Source organism: Diuraphis noxia, unplaced genomic scaffold (genome assembly GCF_037042655.1).
Source record: "Diuraphis noxia isolate RWA-SAM2 unplaced genomic scaffold, SU_Dnox_SAM2 contig0003, whole genome shotgun sequence".
In the NCBI taxonomy this organism is placed as follows: Eukaryota; Metazoa; Arthropoda; class Insecta; order Hemiptera; family Aphididae; genus Diuraphis; species Diuraphis noxia.
Genome location: NW_028301713.1, coordinates 39800681 through 39818924, shown reverse-complemented (window position 1 = coordinate 39818924; position 18244 = coordinate 39800681). Strand labels below are relative to the sequence as shown.

The window sequence follows — 18244 nt, the reverse complement described above, 5'->3', positions numbered from 1 at the left end:
TAGTATAATAGCATAATTAAATAAAATGTAAAAGTTATAATGAGGTATGATTATTATTTAATCTTAATCCTTTCTCATCCATCGTCTATTAGACATTACAGTGGCAATATATCCTTCACGCGTACATTGATTATAATATTATTTAGTAATGCTTTTTAGATAATCTGAATCCAAACTGAACTTATATTCAATATTTGTATATATTATATTTATGTATAATAAATATATTTCAAATTCATCATTTTATGAGTCCGTATCAAAGCTGATAACCAGAACATATTTTTTCACATAATACACATTCATACATACAACTTATTACTTACCTATGTCTTATATAGATAGTTTAAACACAGTAAAATATACATTATTAACCCACAGGTTTGTTATCGCATTACTAGGTAGGTATCTGAAAAACTTTTCGTCTCACCGTTCGTTTATGACGGATTATTTACGATTACAGCAACATAATATTTTTATTAGTAGAACAAAACTTTAAACAAAATAGTAAAAATAATATATTACGTTTTTAATATTAAGAAAGAGAGACAAAATCCAATGTTATCTACTACGCCTATCCATCTAAAACTTTATACAATAGATCTATATTTAGCTTTATATAATTTAATTTTAATTATCACATAAATTCCTCCTTTTATAAATATAAAAGGTTTCTACCTGTATTTTAGATTTACGTTTTTATTTGTCCTATTTGACTAGGCCTTATTTTTTACCTGGAGATAAATTGTATAAACTTTTCAGCCATTAAAGATACACTTTGAAACCTGTTCTATAACATTATATTCGTTTATGACTGATATTATAGTGTTTATTCTCCAATACGAAAAGTTAATTAGTAGTAATTTTTTTTTTTTTTTTTTTCTTTATTTGAGATAAACAATCTATACCTTAGGGGCACAATAAGTTTATATGGTTAGAGAATTTACAACATGATACGCTTGACGTGAGAAGTCATCCACTAATGACACTCAAATAGAATAATTAACATTCATACATAATATGTAAAAATATTTTTAAAAAAAATTCAAAATAGCTATTTTCACCTAAAGTGTTTGAATTAAAATTTTATATTTGAATTTTTTTCGTGAACTTGAGTAAATACATATTTTAAATTCATAATATGAATATCGGAAAACATAATATATAATTTCGAGGAATCTTCAAAATATGAAGAATGGTGGACGAAAACATACCTTGGTATCATATTGAACATGATATATTATTTGATTATAGTCATATTTTAGATTCTGGGACGATCAGTTTTGTGATATTTTGAATGATATACCAGGAGACTCTTATTGATTTGTCATGATTATTGGATCAACGAACAAAATTTTATTGACATTCATAAAAAAAAAACTAAAGCAATTTAAATTTTAAAATTTCCATAAACAGCTCAAGGCGAGTTAAAATATTTTGAAAATTGTATGTGTTAATTTAAAGAATCTACGGTTATTCAATTTTAATTTCAACATAATAAGAAAATCATTTCATGAGAAATCGAGTGAATATCCAATTTGTACAATTCTGAACTTCAAACACTCATAACAATTTATTTTGACTTTCCAGCCAATATTATATATTATCTACTTTGTAATATTATAGACTGACAGACCGTGTCGACTCAAAATATTGTTTTTCATGAACAATGATTTTATATAATTGAATTATAATAATTTAACACATACATTAAAGTGACTCTTTAGACAAATAATGTACAACAGAAGTGTTACACACTTACCAGCTTTTAAGCATTATACACACTAGCTGAACTCGTGCACTTTGTAGACTGTTAAAAATCCTACCTCTTAAATGTCTCAAATCTTGGGTTAAATTCGTTACCTTTGGTTACGTAAGCAGATACCATTTAGGTGAAGTAATAACAAACCAGTAGTTGACTTTTTATAATAAAATAATTAAAATATGCAATTTTTTCTTGTTAAATTATTATAAAAATACAATTGGGTGAGTATTTTCAGAACACATTGTATTTATATTGACGTATGCCCATTTTTGTCAGATCTGAAAATCAATTTTACTCATACTCATTGATAATTGCATTTTATAAATTCATTATTTCGTTAAAATACATTTCTATAACTATTATTATACATATTTGAATCTAAATTTGAATAATATCATTTTTGATTATTTATCTGAAAATCTAAATGACAGGCCACATTTTTTAATATTTATAAATACTTTTGAAATTTATCAACTAGAAATATGGAAAGCTGTCTTCTTGACAATTACATTTTCGTTGAATGATATTAAAATATAAATGGAAATAAATTAAATATGAACCTCTTGGAAATTCGTCAAGTAAATATGGCGTCTTAAATTAATTGTTTAATTAACAATTCTAAAATAACCGTATATTTGTTTTAATATAAAAAACTATCAATTTATTTTTATATTTGTTTTGTTTTATACATTGAATTATACAAATTGTAATTGTAATATAAATTTTGAATTACTTATTTTAGATTCTGAACGATGTGATGAATGTATTGATTTTACAATGATGTGTGTGTTACAGCAATGTCTGTGTACACTGTACAGCATATCTAGTCGAAAAAATGCTTCGATTTCAAACTTTGGGGGTGGTTTCCTATTTAAAATTGAAGATCCTTGGTGCATTATAGAGGTCAAAAGTAAACATTTTCCAACAGTTTTCAAAAAAGTCGAGAAAAACAAAAAAAAAAAAATATAGAAAAACGGGAATTTTTACGCAAAATCAGTTTTCGAAAAAATCGATTTTTTTATATGGTTGTAATTCAAAAAATATTCACTGTAAATACTTGAAATTTTCACCAAATATTTATGTTAGTGTTATCTATATACAGTTTTTTTGAGTTATTTATAGACCACTGAAATTTTCAATTTTTTTGAAGTATGTTGGACGACCAAAAAAACTTGAAAATTTAATATAAGGTTCCTTATGAGTTGTTCTTATTGTAGCTAAAAAAAATTAAAAATTGTAAGTCACCATTTTTTTTAATAAACGTTTATAGTTCAAAATTTTACGAAATCTGTCAAAAACGCGAAAATTTGCAAGTAAGTTTGAAGTTGAAAAATCATAAAAATTTTTGCGTTTATAACTAAGGATTAAAAATACAACTCTAAGTTTTCCATATGTTTTTCTTCAAGTAGGTATAGAGAAAACTCGAAGCGTCATAAAGGAAAGATTTTAAGTGCGTTTGAATTTTACATTTTTAAGAAATAGCATAACGATAACGATTTATACTGAAACGATTTAAAATATTTGTTATTATTCAAAAAGTATAAGTCGTAGATACTTGAAAATTGTATCAGTTATTTAGATTGGCATTTTCTTTACAAAATTTAATTTTCGAAATATTTTGACTTTTTTTAGATATTTATAGACAACTGAAATTTTCAATTTTTCTGTAAATTTTTTTGAAGTGTCGATAAAATTTTTTTGGCCCAATCAAAATACTTGAAAATTTAATACAAAGTTCCTCATAAGTTATTCTTATAGTGAATAAAAAATTATATGAATACATAGGCACAAATTTTTTTTATTAGCATTTGAAGTTCAAATATTGACAAAAATTCGTCAAAACCATGAATATTTTTTTTTTGTGTTTGTCATTACGTTATGGGGCAGTAAAAATGCTTCGACTTTTAACTTCAGTACCTTGTAAATCAGAAAGTGAATCTAGTTGATACTTTGGGGGATCAAAAGTAAAAAATTCTTAATATTTTTCTAAATAATCGGGATAAACAAACTAAAAATTAAGGGAAAAACAGGAAATTTTACGTACAATCAGTTTTCGACAAAATCGATTTTGATTTTTGATGTAACTTTAAAACGAATGACCATTGATACATTAAATTTTCACTGAATGTTTATATAAGTACCTATATTCTATCCACCATGAAATTTTTAAAAATTTTGACTTAAGTTTAACTATTCATAGGTATATGCAATTTTCAATCATTATTAGTTTTTTTTTAAATTAAAATCGATAAAAATTTATTTTTTAAGTAGAAAATCTTGAAAATTTAATACAAGGCTCTCCACATATTATTACAATAGCAGATGAAAAATAAAATAAATTCATAGTTACAATTTTTTTTTATAAGCATTCAAAGTTGTTTGAATTTTGACAAAATACGTAAAAATCACAAAAATTTACAAATTATTTTAAGCTAGAAATTCATAAAAAATTTTCTTTTTTAAACTAAGATTTAAAAATTTAATATAAGATTCCTTAACAAGTTTTTCAATCTTTATCACAAAAAAAATATCCACCGAAAATTCAAATTAAATTTTTATAAGCATTTTAATTTCAAATATTGACAAAAATTCGTCAAAACCATGAATATTTGCAAATTATTTTGTAATTCAAAATTCATAATATTGTTTGTATTTTTATCTAAGGTTATAAAATTTAACACCAAGTTTTCCATAAGTTTTGCTTCAAATAGCTATAGAGAAAATTTGAAGCGTCATTATAGGAAAAATGTTTTGAGCGTTTGAGTTATAAATTTTTATGAAATCGCGTAATGATAACGATTTATCCTCCAACCAGGTATTCGTATATCTATGATCATATAAGGTATTATGAATTATGATAACTGCATGATAACTACACTAATTGATTAACCATGCCTTATGCAAAATGCGTCTTAATTGAAAAATAAAATATTTGTTTCAAAATAGAATACATGACAATATTTAAATATAATATATCCTAGACTGACAAATCATCTCCGTTCAGAATCGTTTTTCGTATACAATGATACCTATCATTGCATTCAAATTTAATCCCATCCATTACAGTAACCTACTGTACAGCAGAGTGACATCCACGACTTACCCGCTTTTTTTATATTATTAATATATTATATTGTACCAAATGATTCTTGAGAATCGCCTAAACATAGGTGGGTGTCCCATTGTAACTAGAATTTCCCACTGAGAAAACTTCAGTGGTTTAGTATGATTTAATCAATTTATGTACTCATCTATTGGATGGTTTAACTTTTTCTTGGTATTTTCGATGAAATAAATGTAAATACAAAATAGAGGACTGTGATTTTAATCTAATATCAGGTTTGTACTTATAATTAAAATTCCTGATAACAGCACTCTAGTTAAAAATTGTTTATTTAATCAAGAATCATGACTAAGATAAATGGAATAATATGAGAATAATATATATTTTTAGTCTTAAACCAAGGTAAATAGTACTTATCGTTTAACATAAATATTTATTTTACGAGACGAAATACAAATCCAGTATTGACTTATTTAGTTTTAATTTCTTATAGATATTATTAGAAAAATTTGTTTTGACGGGTCTTAAGAAACATTAGTCTATAATTATAAGAATTATATCATTCAAAGAATATTATTTATAGTAAGTAGATACAGCTGCATATAATAAAGGGGTATAATTGAACTCTGAACCAAACGCTCAACAGGCAAAACAGTGTATTGTAATTTGTTGTAAGCCAATCTCGGTTATAAAATACTATAATCAATCAAAAATAATATTTTATACTCTAGTATACACAGTAAAGTGATCATAAATTTCCGGGCAAATAAATTTCACTACCTATTTGAATGGTTCACTATATTATTTGATAAGGTTCAATTTTTTTTTAACTCCAAAACATAAACTATAAACAAATGAAAAAGTGAAAAAAAAATATAATTTTTTCATATTATTAGCATTATGCTGATTTTTAAATATTATAGTAGAAGTCAATTTTTGAATATTTAAAATTTACATATTTTTATTTTTTATGATTCTGTGATTCTGTGCACACATGTACCTATATCGCCTATACGTTGCGCCGTTCAAGGTGTATTTATAAAAATAAGCAAACAAAACTCGATAGGTATTAAGTAGTCATTCTTTAATCACGATGTGAATGTTTATTATTAATTTGAAATTAATGATGAATTCTTTTTACCATACTGTTTTTAATGAATATTGTTTGTCATAAAAAGGTGAATAGTTTTTTGTATTCGTATTATTTTTGTTAGGTCAGAGATTGAGTTTTTCGCTGTTATAAATTTTAAACATTTTTCTCAATATATTTAATTAAAATTTTATCTATTTTATTAATATTCGTTAATAATGTTTAGTAATAAGCCAATTTTTGTTGTATGTGTGTGTGGGTTTACGAAGGGTACGAAACGAGATTCGGTGTGTAGAAAATTTTTTCTTCTAACAATCAATATCTGTTTACAAATTTTAATTAGAAAAATTAATTTTTGTTTTAGTACGGAACAAGACTGTGCATCTCTAATTAATAATTATTGAATATCAATACATCAAGACGTATTTAATTTATTTTTCTTTTGATATTTTTTTTAAATTAAAATAATAATAGTGTAATAGTGTTACAATGTATAATAGTCATTTTTAATAAATAATTATATTAATATAATTATACATTATAGTCTATAGAGAAAATATCTTGAACGTTTATCGAATAACTATTATATTTTATTGATGAACATCTACAACGTGAATATAATATTATATTATATACACATATTATACTGTAACGTATCGCGAATGTTTACTGCACGTTCGTGCGCGGTGCATTGTTCAGTGTTTAAGAAATTATGAATGGGTGGAGAAGACATACCATAATAATGAGTTGATATTACCTCAAGCGTATTATTTATGTGTGTGTGTGTGTGTGTGTGTGTGTGTGTGTGTGTGTGTGTGTGTGTGTGTGTGTGTGTGTGTGTGTGTGTGTGTGTGTGTGTGTGTGTGTGTGTGTGTGTGTGTGTGTGTGTGTGTGTGTGTGTGTGTGTGTGTGTGTGTGTGTGTGTGTGTGTGTGTGTGTGTGTGTGTGTGTGTGTGTGTGTGTGTGTGTGTGTGTGTGTGTGTGTGTGTGTGTGTGTGTGTGTGTGTGTGTGTGTGTGTGTGTGTGTGTGTGTGTGTGTGTGTGTGTGTGTGTGTGTGTGTGTGTGTGTGTGTGTGTGTGTGTGTGTGTGTGTGTGTGTGTGTGTGTGTGTGTGTGTGTGTGTGTGTGTGTGTGTGTGTGTGTGTGTGTGTGTGTGTGTGTGTGTGTGTGTGTGTGTGTGTGTGTGTGTGTGTGTGTGTGTGTGTGTGTGTGTGTGTGTGTGTGTGTGTGTGTGTGTGTGTGTGTGTGTGTGTGTGTGTGTGTGTGTGTGTGTGTGTGTGTGTGTGTGTGTGTGTGTGTGTGTGTGTGTGTGTGTGTGTGTGTGTGTGTGTGTGTGTGTGTGTGTGTGTGTGTGTGTGTGTGTGTGTGTGTGTGTGTGTGTGTGTGTGTGTGTGTGTGTGTGTGTGTGTGTGTGTGTGTGTGTGTGTGTGTGTGTGTGTGTGTGTGTGTGTGTGTGTGTGTGTGTGTGTGTGTGTGTGATCGATCGTAAACATTGCATCTGATAAACCAGGTACCGGATTAAGGGGTAAAACGAAGCTATACAAATGATATTTTTAATGGACAGAAAACAATATTATGTGTAGAATGGAAAAAGTTAGGCTGATATTATAAGTATGTAACTCAGCAATAATTGCAGTCCAAAAATATAATCACAATATGAAATTGAAAATTATTGAACTTCAAAATTCAACAGTTTTAAAATGCAAATATCTGAGCTGTCTCAAATTATCAAATTTTGGAAATGTGTACTAGAGGAACATTTTCTAGAACTACATCATAGTCTAGCGTAAAAATTGGTTTGTAGATTCGATACAATATGCAAGGGAAAAAAGTTTTTCTCGAATGACTTTTATCAAAAATAAACAATATAGAACTATACTAACAAATTCTCATTTTAAAAATGTAATACTTATATCTTTAACTAAACTTCAAACAAATTACAAAGAGACAATATTCATCCAAAAATTTCAACATTATCATTACAAAAAAAAAAATCCCTGCAATTAAACTGTCATAACGATATTATAGGTACATTAAAAAAATCAAAAATTTTAATTTTATATAAATATATGAATACACAATTTTATAATTGCAAAGTAAATAATAATAGCATTAAAGGAATTTAAGGCACATTCTCAATTTTGTACTTATTTTTTGACACAATGCCACAATATAAAAAAAAGGTTGTTTATTATTGTTTATTAAAAATATGTTTATTATGTTATACATAATAGTTACTGCTATCGCTATTGATAGTATAAAAAGTATACTTCACATTAATCAAATGTTTATACTGATAATCTGCGTTCAAACTTGATATAATAATAAAATATGCATGATACATAACTTTTAATGACATAAAAAAAAATGTTATCATAATATTATTATTATGTTAAAATGAATGAATGAACATACCGTGTATACAGTGGACGTGAACGGTATGCAGCTCAACAAGACTAGCAGATCGCCCAGTGCCAGACTGAGAATGTATATGTTCGGCACGTTGATCATATGCCTGTGCCGGATGAATATTAACACTAGAGATCCGTTTCCTACCGTTCCCACGAAAAATATGAACGCGAACAGTACTGGAACGATGTACGTTTCCGGTCGCTCCGAGTAGTCGTATTCGTCGACGGGTATCGTGCTGTTAGACGTGTCGTTAACGACACTGCTACCGCCGTCCATAATATTATTCAAAAGATGGCTTTCAACTTCTGGACAACAATATGGTTATCATCTAAATTATAAATAAAAGTTATTAACAATATTAAAATGCTGACATTCAGATCACGCTGTGATGAAGGAGATGGCTATATAAATACTCTTGGTTTAAAAATTAGTGATCACAAATTATTCGAAATTTGTTTATAATTAGACTTATAAATTGTTAAAAGCGACTGAACGGGCTATTTAAAATAAATAATTTTGAAATTTATACTTAGAACGAGAGCTCAAAGAAACATGTATAATAACTGTTTACAAATATATTTTATTGCATGATGATTTTTATTTTTAATATTTTTTTAATTACTAAAAACTATTTTTACACAGTAAGTTGGTATGCTATAAAAGAAATTATTCTTCAAAGGACGTATACATAATCTGTATAATATGAACTGCGTGCTCCGAATTATCGTTCAAGCATCCGTGAAATTATGGGTTTAGTTTTCGTAAAGTCTGATTTTGTTTATTTTTTGATTCAGTACCATATAAAATATAGGTTGGATGATAAAAAAACATAAAGGTAGGACTTATATAGTATTGAGTTTAGATTCTACTTTATTTCTTAGTTTTGAGAGAAAATGGTGGAGTGGCTATTGAATTGGTGGCTAAAATTTGATAAAGATATTAGATAGTACGTTCTTTAAGCAATATTATCGATTCATTACCTCTACGTCCTACATAATATATTATATATTATAATACGATTATTATTGCATATATTATGTATCTAATAATAATAAACTGGAAATTTCACCAAGCATGCTCATTGCTCATCAGTCATCACACATTTTCCCTTTTCCTTTAACAATTAATTGTTCAAATCCTCATTTTTTGAATTTCTTAAGTATATTTAAGATCCATATTTTCAATTACTAAGATTTTTTTTCGCAATAAAACAATGTCTCAGAGCAATACCAACTTCTTTTTTTAAAATTAGAGATGACCTTTTCTAAAATGTTAATTTGTAAAAATCACAATATTAACGAATTGTTTTTGAGTTATTTAAGTTTTAGTATATATTAAGGTTAACATTGGTCTATGATAATAGTTTAATAGGTTTGGAAGGTATGTGGGCTACGTTTATTTGAAAATAAGAGTAATTTGTTAACATTGTCCAAATATGATAAGTCATGCTTACTAGGTTAAATTTTAGAACTCTTTTATGTATTTGTGATACTGTATTTATGGAAATTATTATCCTTGATATAAAAACTGTAATAACCCTAGAAATATAAACATTTTCATAAAAATAACTTAGAATATTAAAAGGTTGCTTCTCATTTTTCAACATCTCTCATCTCTCGCCATGTGCCATGTCTTAAAATATGGTATAAAAATATAAATAATTTAAAATATGGTCGTTAAATATGCTTAAAAATTACATAAATCAACATTTGAAAATGTATTAATCAAGACAAAATGGAGTTAGCAGCCTTGTGTAATAGATGCAGGTGTGTTGATCGACATTTATATATTGCGTTCATCCAAGATTCAGTATTGTAAATATTATATTATATTTTGGGTGAAAATACGCTTTATGTATATATTTATCGTTTCAAACTCATATATCTTAGAATATCGTCTATGACAAATTTAACCGATTTTAGTACATTAAACAAAGACCTAACTTGCATGGTTGACCCAAAGTAGTTCACATGTAAAGCGATCAGATCTAATATAATCATACGACCAAACACACGGGTCAACTTCATGGCTATTAAGTCATATCTAATAGACGCCGATCACGATTACCAACTCTTATCATCCCAGTTCCTCCCAACCATTCCGTGTCGTACTACGCCACCACCACCATATCTACGGCTCCTACCATAGATATCGAAAACTGACTAAGTGACCTTGGGTATAAAGCAATCAGCATCACAAATATAACACACCGTACAACCAAATTGCCACTTCCACTATTTAACATTAGCTAGTTCGCAACACCCATAATCGTCAAATATTTAGATTCATCAAAATATTAAACTCAATTGTAAAATTCAAATACACATAGAAACAACTTGGCCCTCCCCAATGCCATCACTGTCAAAAGTATGGACACACATGCAACTACTGTTTCCACAAACCGTGAAGCTAAAAAAGTGAAGCTGAACACTACACCGAAAATTTCACAAAAAATCTGGAAGAACTAGCAAAATGTGCAAACTGTGGGAAAACCACATTGCCAATTATAAAGGATGTCAAACCTTTAAAAAAATATTAAGCCGCATCAAATCCAAAACCAGAACGACAGAAACAGTTCGTCAACACATCCAAACACATGCTGTATCACCTGCACCTCACAAAAGAGGACATGACGCGCTAAGCTCAAACCCAAAAGAAAAGCGCTCGTATGCCGAAGACACAGCGAACACTCCACCACCCGATCAACCTCTGAAAATCGTTAACAATTCCCTTAAAGAGTTAAAATTAGTCCTAAACCTCCTCCTAGCTGCTCTAAAATGAACAAACATGAATAAACAAAATCCCACTCCCCATCACTCACACTACTTAATAAATTAACATACGCATCAAATTCTGATCAAATCATACCATATTTAATTTCAAATTCTTAACTGTATTAATAAACTTGTAATAACATGTAATATGTTGGCACATTTTAAAATATAATAATTGAAAAATATATATATTTAAATAAAATAAATATTGTTTAAGTTCAATATCTTAAGCGATTTTAAGATCATATTGTTCATAGTTTGAATTTTACATTTCAGGATTAATGTACAGGCTTGTTCTTTTAAATCTAAGAATAATACTATAAATATACACATTAGATTAATGTAGAATATATTTTAAAGTTATTTTTGTGGATTGAAAAATGTCTTAATATTCTTTTCATCCCTTATGTATACCTTATGTATTATATTTGCCAAATATAAATTATTTTTATGCCATTCAAAAATGACATCCAAAATAATATTGTAAATATTCATTATTTTTATCCAATTAATTGATTTATTTTTCATTAAATATTCAAAATATGATAATCTAATAATAATAAATATATTTGATAAAATATCAATGTCTGCATATTTTATATTATTAATTTTTCAAGTTATTGGTAGACATCATAAATTCATTTTAATATTTTACTTAAATTATTTTCTTCAATAATAAAGCGAATAGAATAATATTTTACTATTGTTAAATAGTAATATAACATATATAGGTAGTAATATAGTAATATAACATTATTTAATATCCACAACATTATTATTATTATATAATACAAGCTCGCTACGTTTACGTACCTACTATGTCTAACCTAGTTGGTTAAATACATATTATCACCTGAATCTGGTCAAGGATTTTTCACCTATAAGTTACAATGTGATAAGACTTATTTTATATATTTAATAAACAAATATATTTTTAAATTGCAATATAATATTATACAAGGTGTCTTAGAAAGAGCTGGAAAAAAATTGTGCTGATTAAACGAAGGTATATGACAAGAAATTGTTAATTTCTTAAATTTATAAGTAAATAATCTAAAAGATAAACTCATATTAGCAAATTCTCAAAAATCATATTTTTAAAAAAGTTTTTCCATTCCAAATTAATTTAACCAAAAAAATATTGAATTTAAAACAAATTCTAAAAAATAAACTACTTGACTTAGACAAATCTTTTTGTATAATATTATACTGAATAGTTTACTATTATTATAGAACATAGCACATTATAACTAAACTAATATCTTTTGTCTCAGTATACAAAATTAAATGACCTATCAATACTAACTCATGAGTATTGGTCCGCAACAATTCGAATAGGGTTTGGAAACACAACTGTGTTAAAATAAATATTTTTTTTTTTTATTATTATTATTAAACAAAACCCGGCTACCCGGGGCAGCTATGGCAATTGGATTGACATTATTTACATTAATTAATACTACTGTACATTATTAGTTAATTATTAAACATTAAGATACAATATGCAATTGAAAGATACATGTTAAAGATTTATTTATTTATTTTTGTATTTGTTCATTGAATCGACCTATAAGTCTTCGTCAATGCTTATCACAACTGGGTAGTAGGGAAATCATGTAATCTATTTATCTATGTATATTGTATATATCACTATATGCATGATACTACCCCCTTCTCCAAGAGGAGACATGTGTGGTCTTCACTTCCAGTAGAGTGGAGTCTAGTTGGAAACCGGATGACGCAATCGGACGACAGAGTGGGGGATTTGGTGATCACGTAAAACCACACAAATTTTTTTTGCACTTTGCTATGAATCGAATCAATGACTGTGTGAATCGTTATCAACTGTGTGACCACTTTGCCACTCCAGCCCTTCATGTTAAAGATAGGCAGATATTTAAAGTTTACTTATTAGTTTTGAATTATAAATAAATTCTAAGATACATTTAATATTGAATGGGTCAGGGATAAGTAACTCTGAAAGTTGATCTGGCAAGCCTGCATCTCTCCTATCTTGTTTATAGCTCCGGCATTCCAAGAGGATGTGTTTGACGGTTAAAGGCGTATCGCAGCTGATGCTAATTAGAGGATCTTCTCTCTTTATGAGTTGTTGTTGGGTAACTGTAAACGAGTGATGGCAGTCTTTCTATTTCCTGATGATGTTTTCGAGGAAAAACCAAGGGATGGTAGTTCTTTTAATCTCGTGCAGTTTTGTTGACAATTTTGCCCAATTGTTTTTCCATTAGTCGTGACTGTTTTTGGTTATGATTCTTTTTGTGTCCTGGTATGAGAATTCCAAGGTTATGAAGGAGTTATAGAACGAGTGAGCAAATCTGGTGGCCTTACATGTCAATTCTTTAACCACTAATTATTTTAATGTTTGAATTACACATGTAAATTATAGGACTAGAGACAATGTATCAAAAAACTTACTTAAGGATTTGGTGATACTTTTGTTATTTTTTAAATCCAGAAGTCGATAAAGCATAGGTACTGTGCATTCATTCATATTATACTCGATAACAACATTCATTCTAAATAAAGACCATAAAGGTGTTACAGTACGAGAAAGTGAAGAACATGTGAAAAATATACTAAATGCTTATTCGTATCGTAAGTGACTGATGCCCGCTTTAATTTGACGCTTTATATATATTTACTCCTAAAAAATAGATTTGAAAATTCCATTTAATAATAAATGTGTTAACATTATATTTTTATAATAATTTAGTGTAAAAATCCTGAAGTAAAGTTTTTCGATTGTCTCAAAGACAATCATCTTAAGTTACAATTATCGTAGTCGAGATAAACCGTGCTGCAAAGGTTCACATGACTCGAATTTATACAGAAGAATTTACTATCAAACACTTTTACATTTTTTAAAAGTTCAAAAAGAAACATATACCTTGGTATGTATAAACGCTATTGTTTTTCGCTTTTTTCAGAATTTAAAACTTTGAAAAACAGCTAAACGTGTTGGACAAAAGTAAGATAAACGGCAAAAGAAAGTTGAAATTAATTAAAATAGTTGTTGGTGGACACCGAAATTAACGATAAATTGTTGTTACCTCTTACCACGAGGGTTCAGTGGTTCTACTATTTTAATATTATACACAGCACAGATAAAAATTCATATGTTATGAAAAACATTATAAACCTATATGGCATATTACCTGAGCGACCCTCTCATATTATGACATAATAAAATCATTACAGATGTGATATATGTCCATTCAAGTGTCAAAAACCAAATGCTCACATTTTTAGTTTCAATACAGGATGTCCCAAAGAGATCTGACATTCTGACAAATGAAATAACTTTTGTTCTAATCAATATTTTTTAAAAATAATCCATAGACACTTGCGCTACATTTTCAGAATACATTTTTTATTTAAAAATTGTAAAAAAATCAGCCATTCGACTTAAATAAGTGTTTTTACCATATACATTTTTCTAAAAATCAGATTTACAAATTGACTATATTGAATATTTCGAAAAAAAATTTTATCAATTTTTAAGTTTTTTTTTCAGTATTAAAAAATAAAAAATAAAAAATGTAGCGCAAGTGTTTATGAATTATATTTAAAAGAATTGTTTTTAAAATATTGATTAGAACAAAAGTTATTTCATTTGTCAGAATGTCAGATCTCTGTGATACACCCTGTATATACTATATCTACACATTTACTAAGCAAACTGTAAGATTAACATAATTATATTAATATATAATGTATACATATATACCTATATATTTTTTTTCTAATATACAGATTGAAACTAAAAACATCACATAATAAACGCAGTTATTACTCTAATAAATTATTTGCATCAAACCATGAATCTTATATTTTAAATTTTGGATTCATAAAAAAAATTACATTGTGTAGTAATGTAAAATTAAAATAAACAAAATAGAACTAAACAATATTTGGCATACACATAATATTTTAAATTTATACAAATTAAAAGTTCTTTATTATTTATTATTTTAAAATAATAGAAAAAAGTTATTATTTTTTTTTTAAATAATATTAATTTAAAAAGAAACATTATTAATTGATGGATTTGCTGTTTTAATATTTTTTAAATTCACTAAGGTAAGCGAAGATAAACTAGAATAATTAAACACAGTGTTTGTATTTAAACTTAGAATATCATCATATTAGAATAATGTGTTTTGGATTACAATTATGAAGTAGATTAAAAAATATTTACTATGTTTAAGGCGTAGGAGAGTTTTAAAGGGTTCAAAATTTACTTTATCAATGATCTATTACAATCCATTATGTGATTATGCTTCCAATAATTCAAAGCTTTCGATTTAATTTATAAAACTCTTCACTCAAAATATAATTAGCTTTTTTAATGGATTATATATATATATATTTTTTTTTAAGCATCCACCACAATTACTTAATAGTTAATAGTTTATAAAATGATATAATAATTGTCAGCCCAACATCTCAAGTATCAATATTCTATTATACGTATATTCTGCCACAAAATGAAACTGAGCAATACGCATTAAGTGACTTATGGAAGTTATTTATTACATTCAGTGGCCAAAATTATTGTTAATTTATCATTGCGATTTAATATTTAAAATTAAATCTTATCGGTCGTAACATTTAACCATCAATAAACATAATATATTGATATTGCGACATTCTTTAACTAGAATAAATATTAAGATTCAATTTCATTGTTGAAGTACCTAGATATATAACATTATTATTATCACTTTTTAGTTTTTAGTTATAACTCGTAAGATTTTTTAGTTAAAGATCAAAATTATACTGGCGTGGAAACAAGAGTCAAAGAAGAAGATTAAAATAGTTTTAAATTGTAAGTAAAATCAAATAACAACGCGTTTTTAATAACTTTGTTGTATTTACTGTAAAGTATCTAATGTTAAGTCATATAATAATAGGCACATACTACATACACAAATATTGTAGATATTATTTATGATACTATGCGCCACTTAATAACTAATAATTATAATCTTATAAAATAATATTATTATAATCTTATGTTATAATTTTATAAAATAAAACTAACTTAATTATGATTTTTTTACGAAGCATGCATGATTGTTTTACACCATGTTTTGTTTTGAGGTGATGTGAAATATATATTTTTTATTACTTAAATCATCAAACTAACCGCATTATTTTTGGGTCTGTTTTCCAAGGATATCTATGGTTTAACTTAACTTTACCCTTAAATCTTGACCACAGTTATCTACTAGATAACCGTAGTCTCAACCCAGATGCCAGTGCATATTACATTGTAAACAAACGAGTATTTATATGTACACATAAATCTTGTCAAATTCCGCTTACCCTGAGTACGACGAAAGAATATAAAATATACATATATACACTTATACCAGTAGGTATTTTAAACACATAATATTACCGCAGGAAATTCTCTCAAGAATCCTATTTACATCGTGTATCTATACATTTCATATTTCTTTAGAATACCCAGGTGTGGATACAAACACAAAGATATGGGTGATAAAGTTTTCATTAAATACTATTTTCGTTCATAAATCAAGTAATTAATAAATAAAAAAAACAGCAATGCTATTTTATAGATTTATAATTTATTTTTATTATTTAAAATTGCAAGAATTTATTTATTTCAAATTTAAATTACTTATTGGTGTGGGTTTTAAATTAAACTAATTTATTATTTTTATTTCCAGAGCTTCTAATGATAATAATATATTCTAATTAATTTTAAAATATTTTTATTGCTCTTAAAACGATCAATACAAATTATATATTACAATAAATATAACATTCACGAGAAAAAAAATATTTCTGATGAATGTAGTAGATTTAAAAAAATGTTGATATTTACATATAGATATTGTTTGGAAAGTTAAAAAATAGCGTTTCCTTGATCTAAATTAATTCCAACGTGATAAATAATTAATAACATTTAGTTTTGGAAAATAAAACAACGAAATTATTATAGGAAACGTGGGAAGAATTATTTTACATTATTTCATTTTTTACCACATGTCGATCATTATGACATGAACGTCTGCGTCAATATAAACTATTTTAACGAGTTTAATTTTAACTTTATTGTACTAAAATAAATACAAATTAAGCCATAAAATTAAAATATTTAAAAATTTCCTATATTATATTAACGACGAGGAACATTAAATACATACATAAATATACTATCAAAATATTAAGCAAATAGAGGAATGGATGGTATGTATGTAGTTTAAGCTTTTTCGCAGAGAGTTTCTCGTGATACAGTTCATGTTCTATATTATATCTTCACATCGTTGTATAAGGAAGAACATTTCACGAAACACAACGTTTTTAACTTCATTATCCTTGAGTTGGGTACATAATTTTGTCAAATTAGATTGAAATGGTAGGATTTAAATTCTGGGAGAAAGTTGACATATAAATCCAACGTATGAGTTGTGTGAATGCTGATGGTAAAAATTTTTTAATATTATATCCAAAATGTGTGCGTAATGCGTATACATTATAAGTTGAATTCGTGAGTTATTAGATATTAAACGATGAAAATATATAAATATATGTGCAAAAAAATCTAAAATAATTTTGCAACAACATTTTTGAAATTAAAAAAAAAATAATAATTGTGGGGTATTATTAATTAATATTAATTGACCTAAAAGTATTGTTGGTATATAACTGTAACGTCTGTAACTATTAAGTAATACCTAATTTTTAATAAATTAAAAATGAAAAAGAAAAAGAAATAGGTATGTGATGTGTAGATAACTAGTTGCTGGTTGGTGTTCATAATTAAATTGAAATAATATTAACAGTTAACTACAAGTGACAACTACTACAAATATATTTCAATACCTATAACTATTTGTATTTATATATAAGCTCAAAATGCAGTTTTTCATAAATATTATCAAGCATAAAAATACGCATTTTTATATCAAAATGAAGAAATATGTATTTTTATGAAATTGATGATATATACATTTTTGATTATTGATTACTAAAATTTGTCGTTGTATAATGGATTTCTAGTTTGGTATATTACTCGTATAAATCGAATGTACATCGAAAAATATGGTAATTCTACAACTTCCAAACCCTTTTTTATAAATATATTCGATGTT

At 26.7% G+C, this 18244-nt stretch overlaps 1 protein-coding gene across 3 annotated transcripts in view; it reads right to left on the bottom strand.

Annotated features, from left to right (window-relative positions):
- The window catches only part of LOC107169718 (neuropeptide CCHamide-1 receptor-like), a 143617-nt gene that overhangs the window by 33244 nt on the left and 92129 nt on the right, over positions 1 to 18244 (bottom strand). For all 3 annotated transcript variants that reach the window (XM_089224503.1, XM_089224502.1, XM_089224504.1), the window contains exon 2: positions 8332 to 8656. In XM_089224503.1, the coding sequence (XP_089080629.1) occupies positions 8332 to 8604 (273 nt within the window). In that variant the 5' untranslated portion in view covers positions 8605 to 8656. The remainder of the gene's footprint in view (positions 1 to 8331; positions 8657 to 18244) is intronic.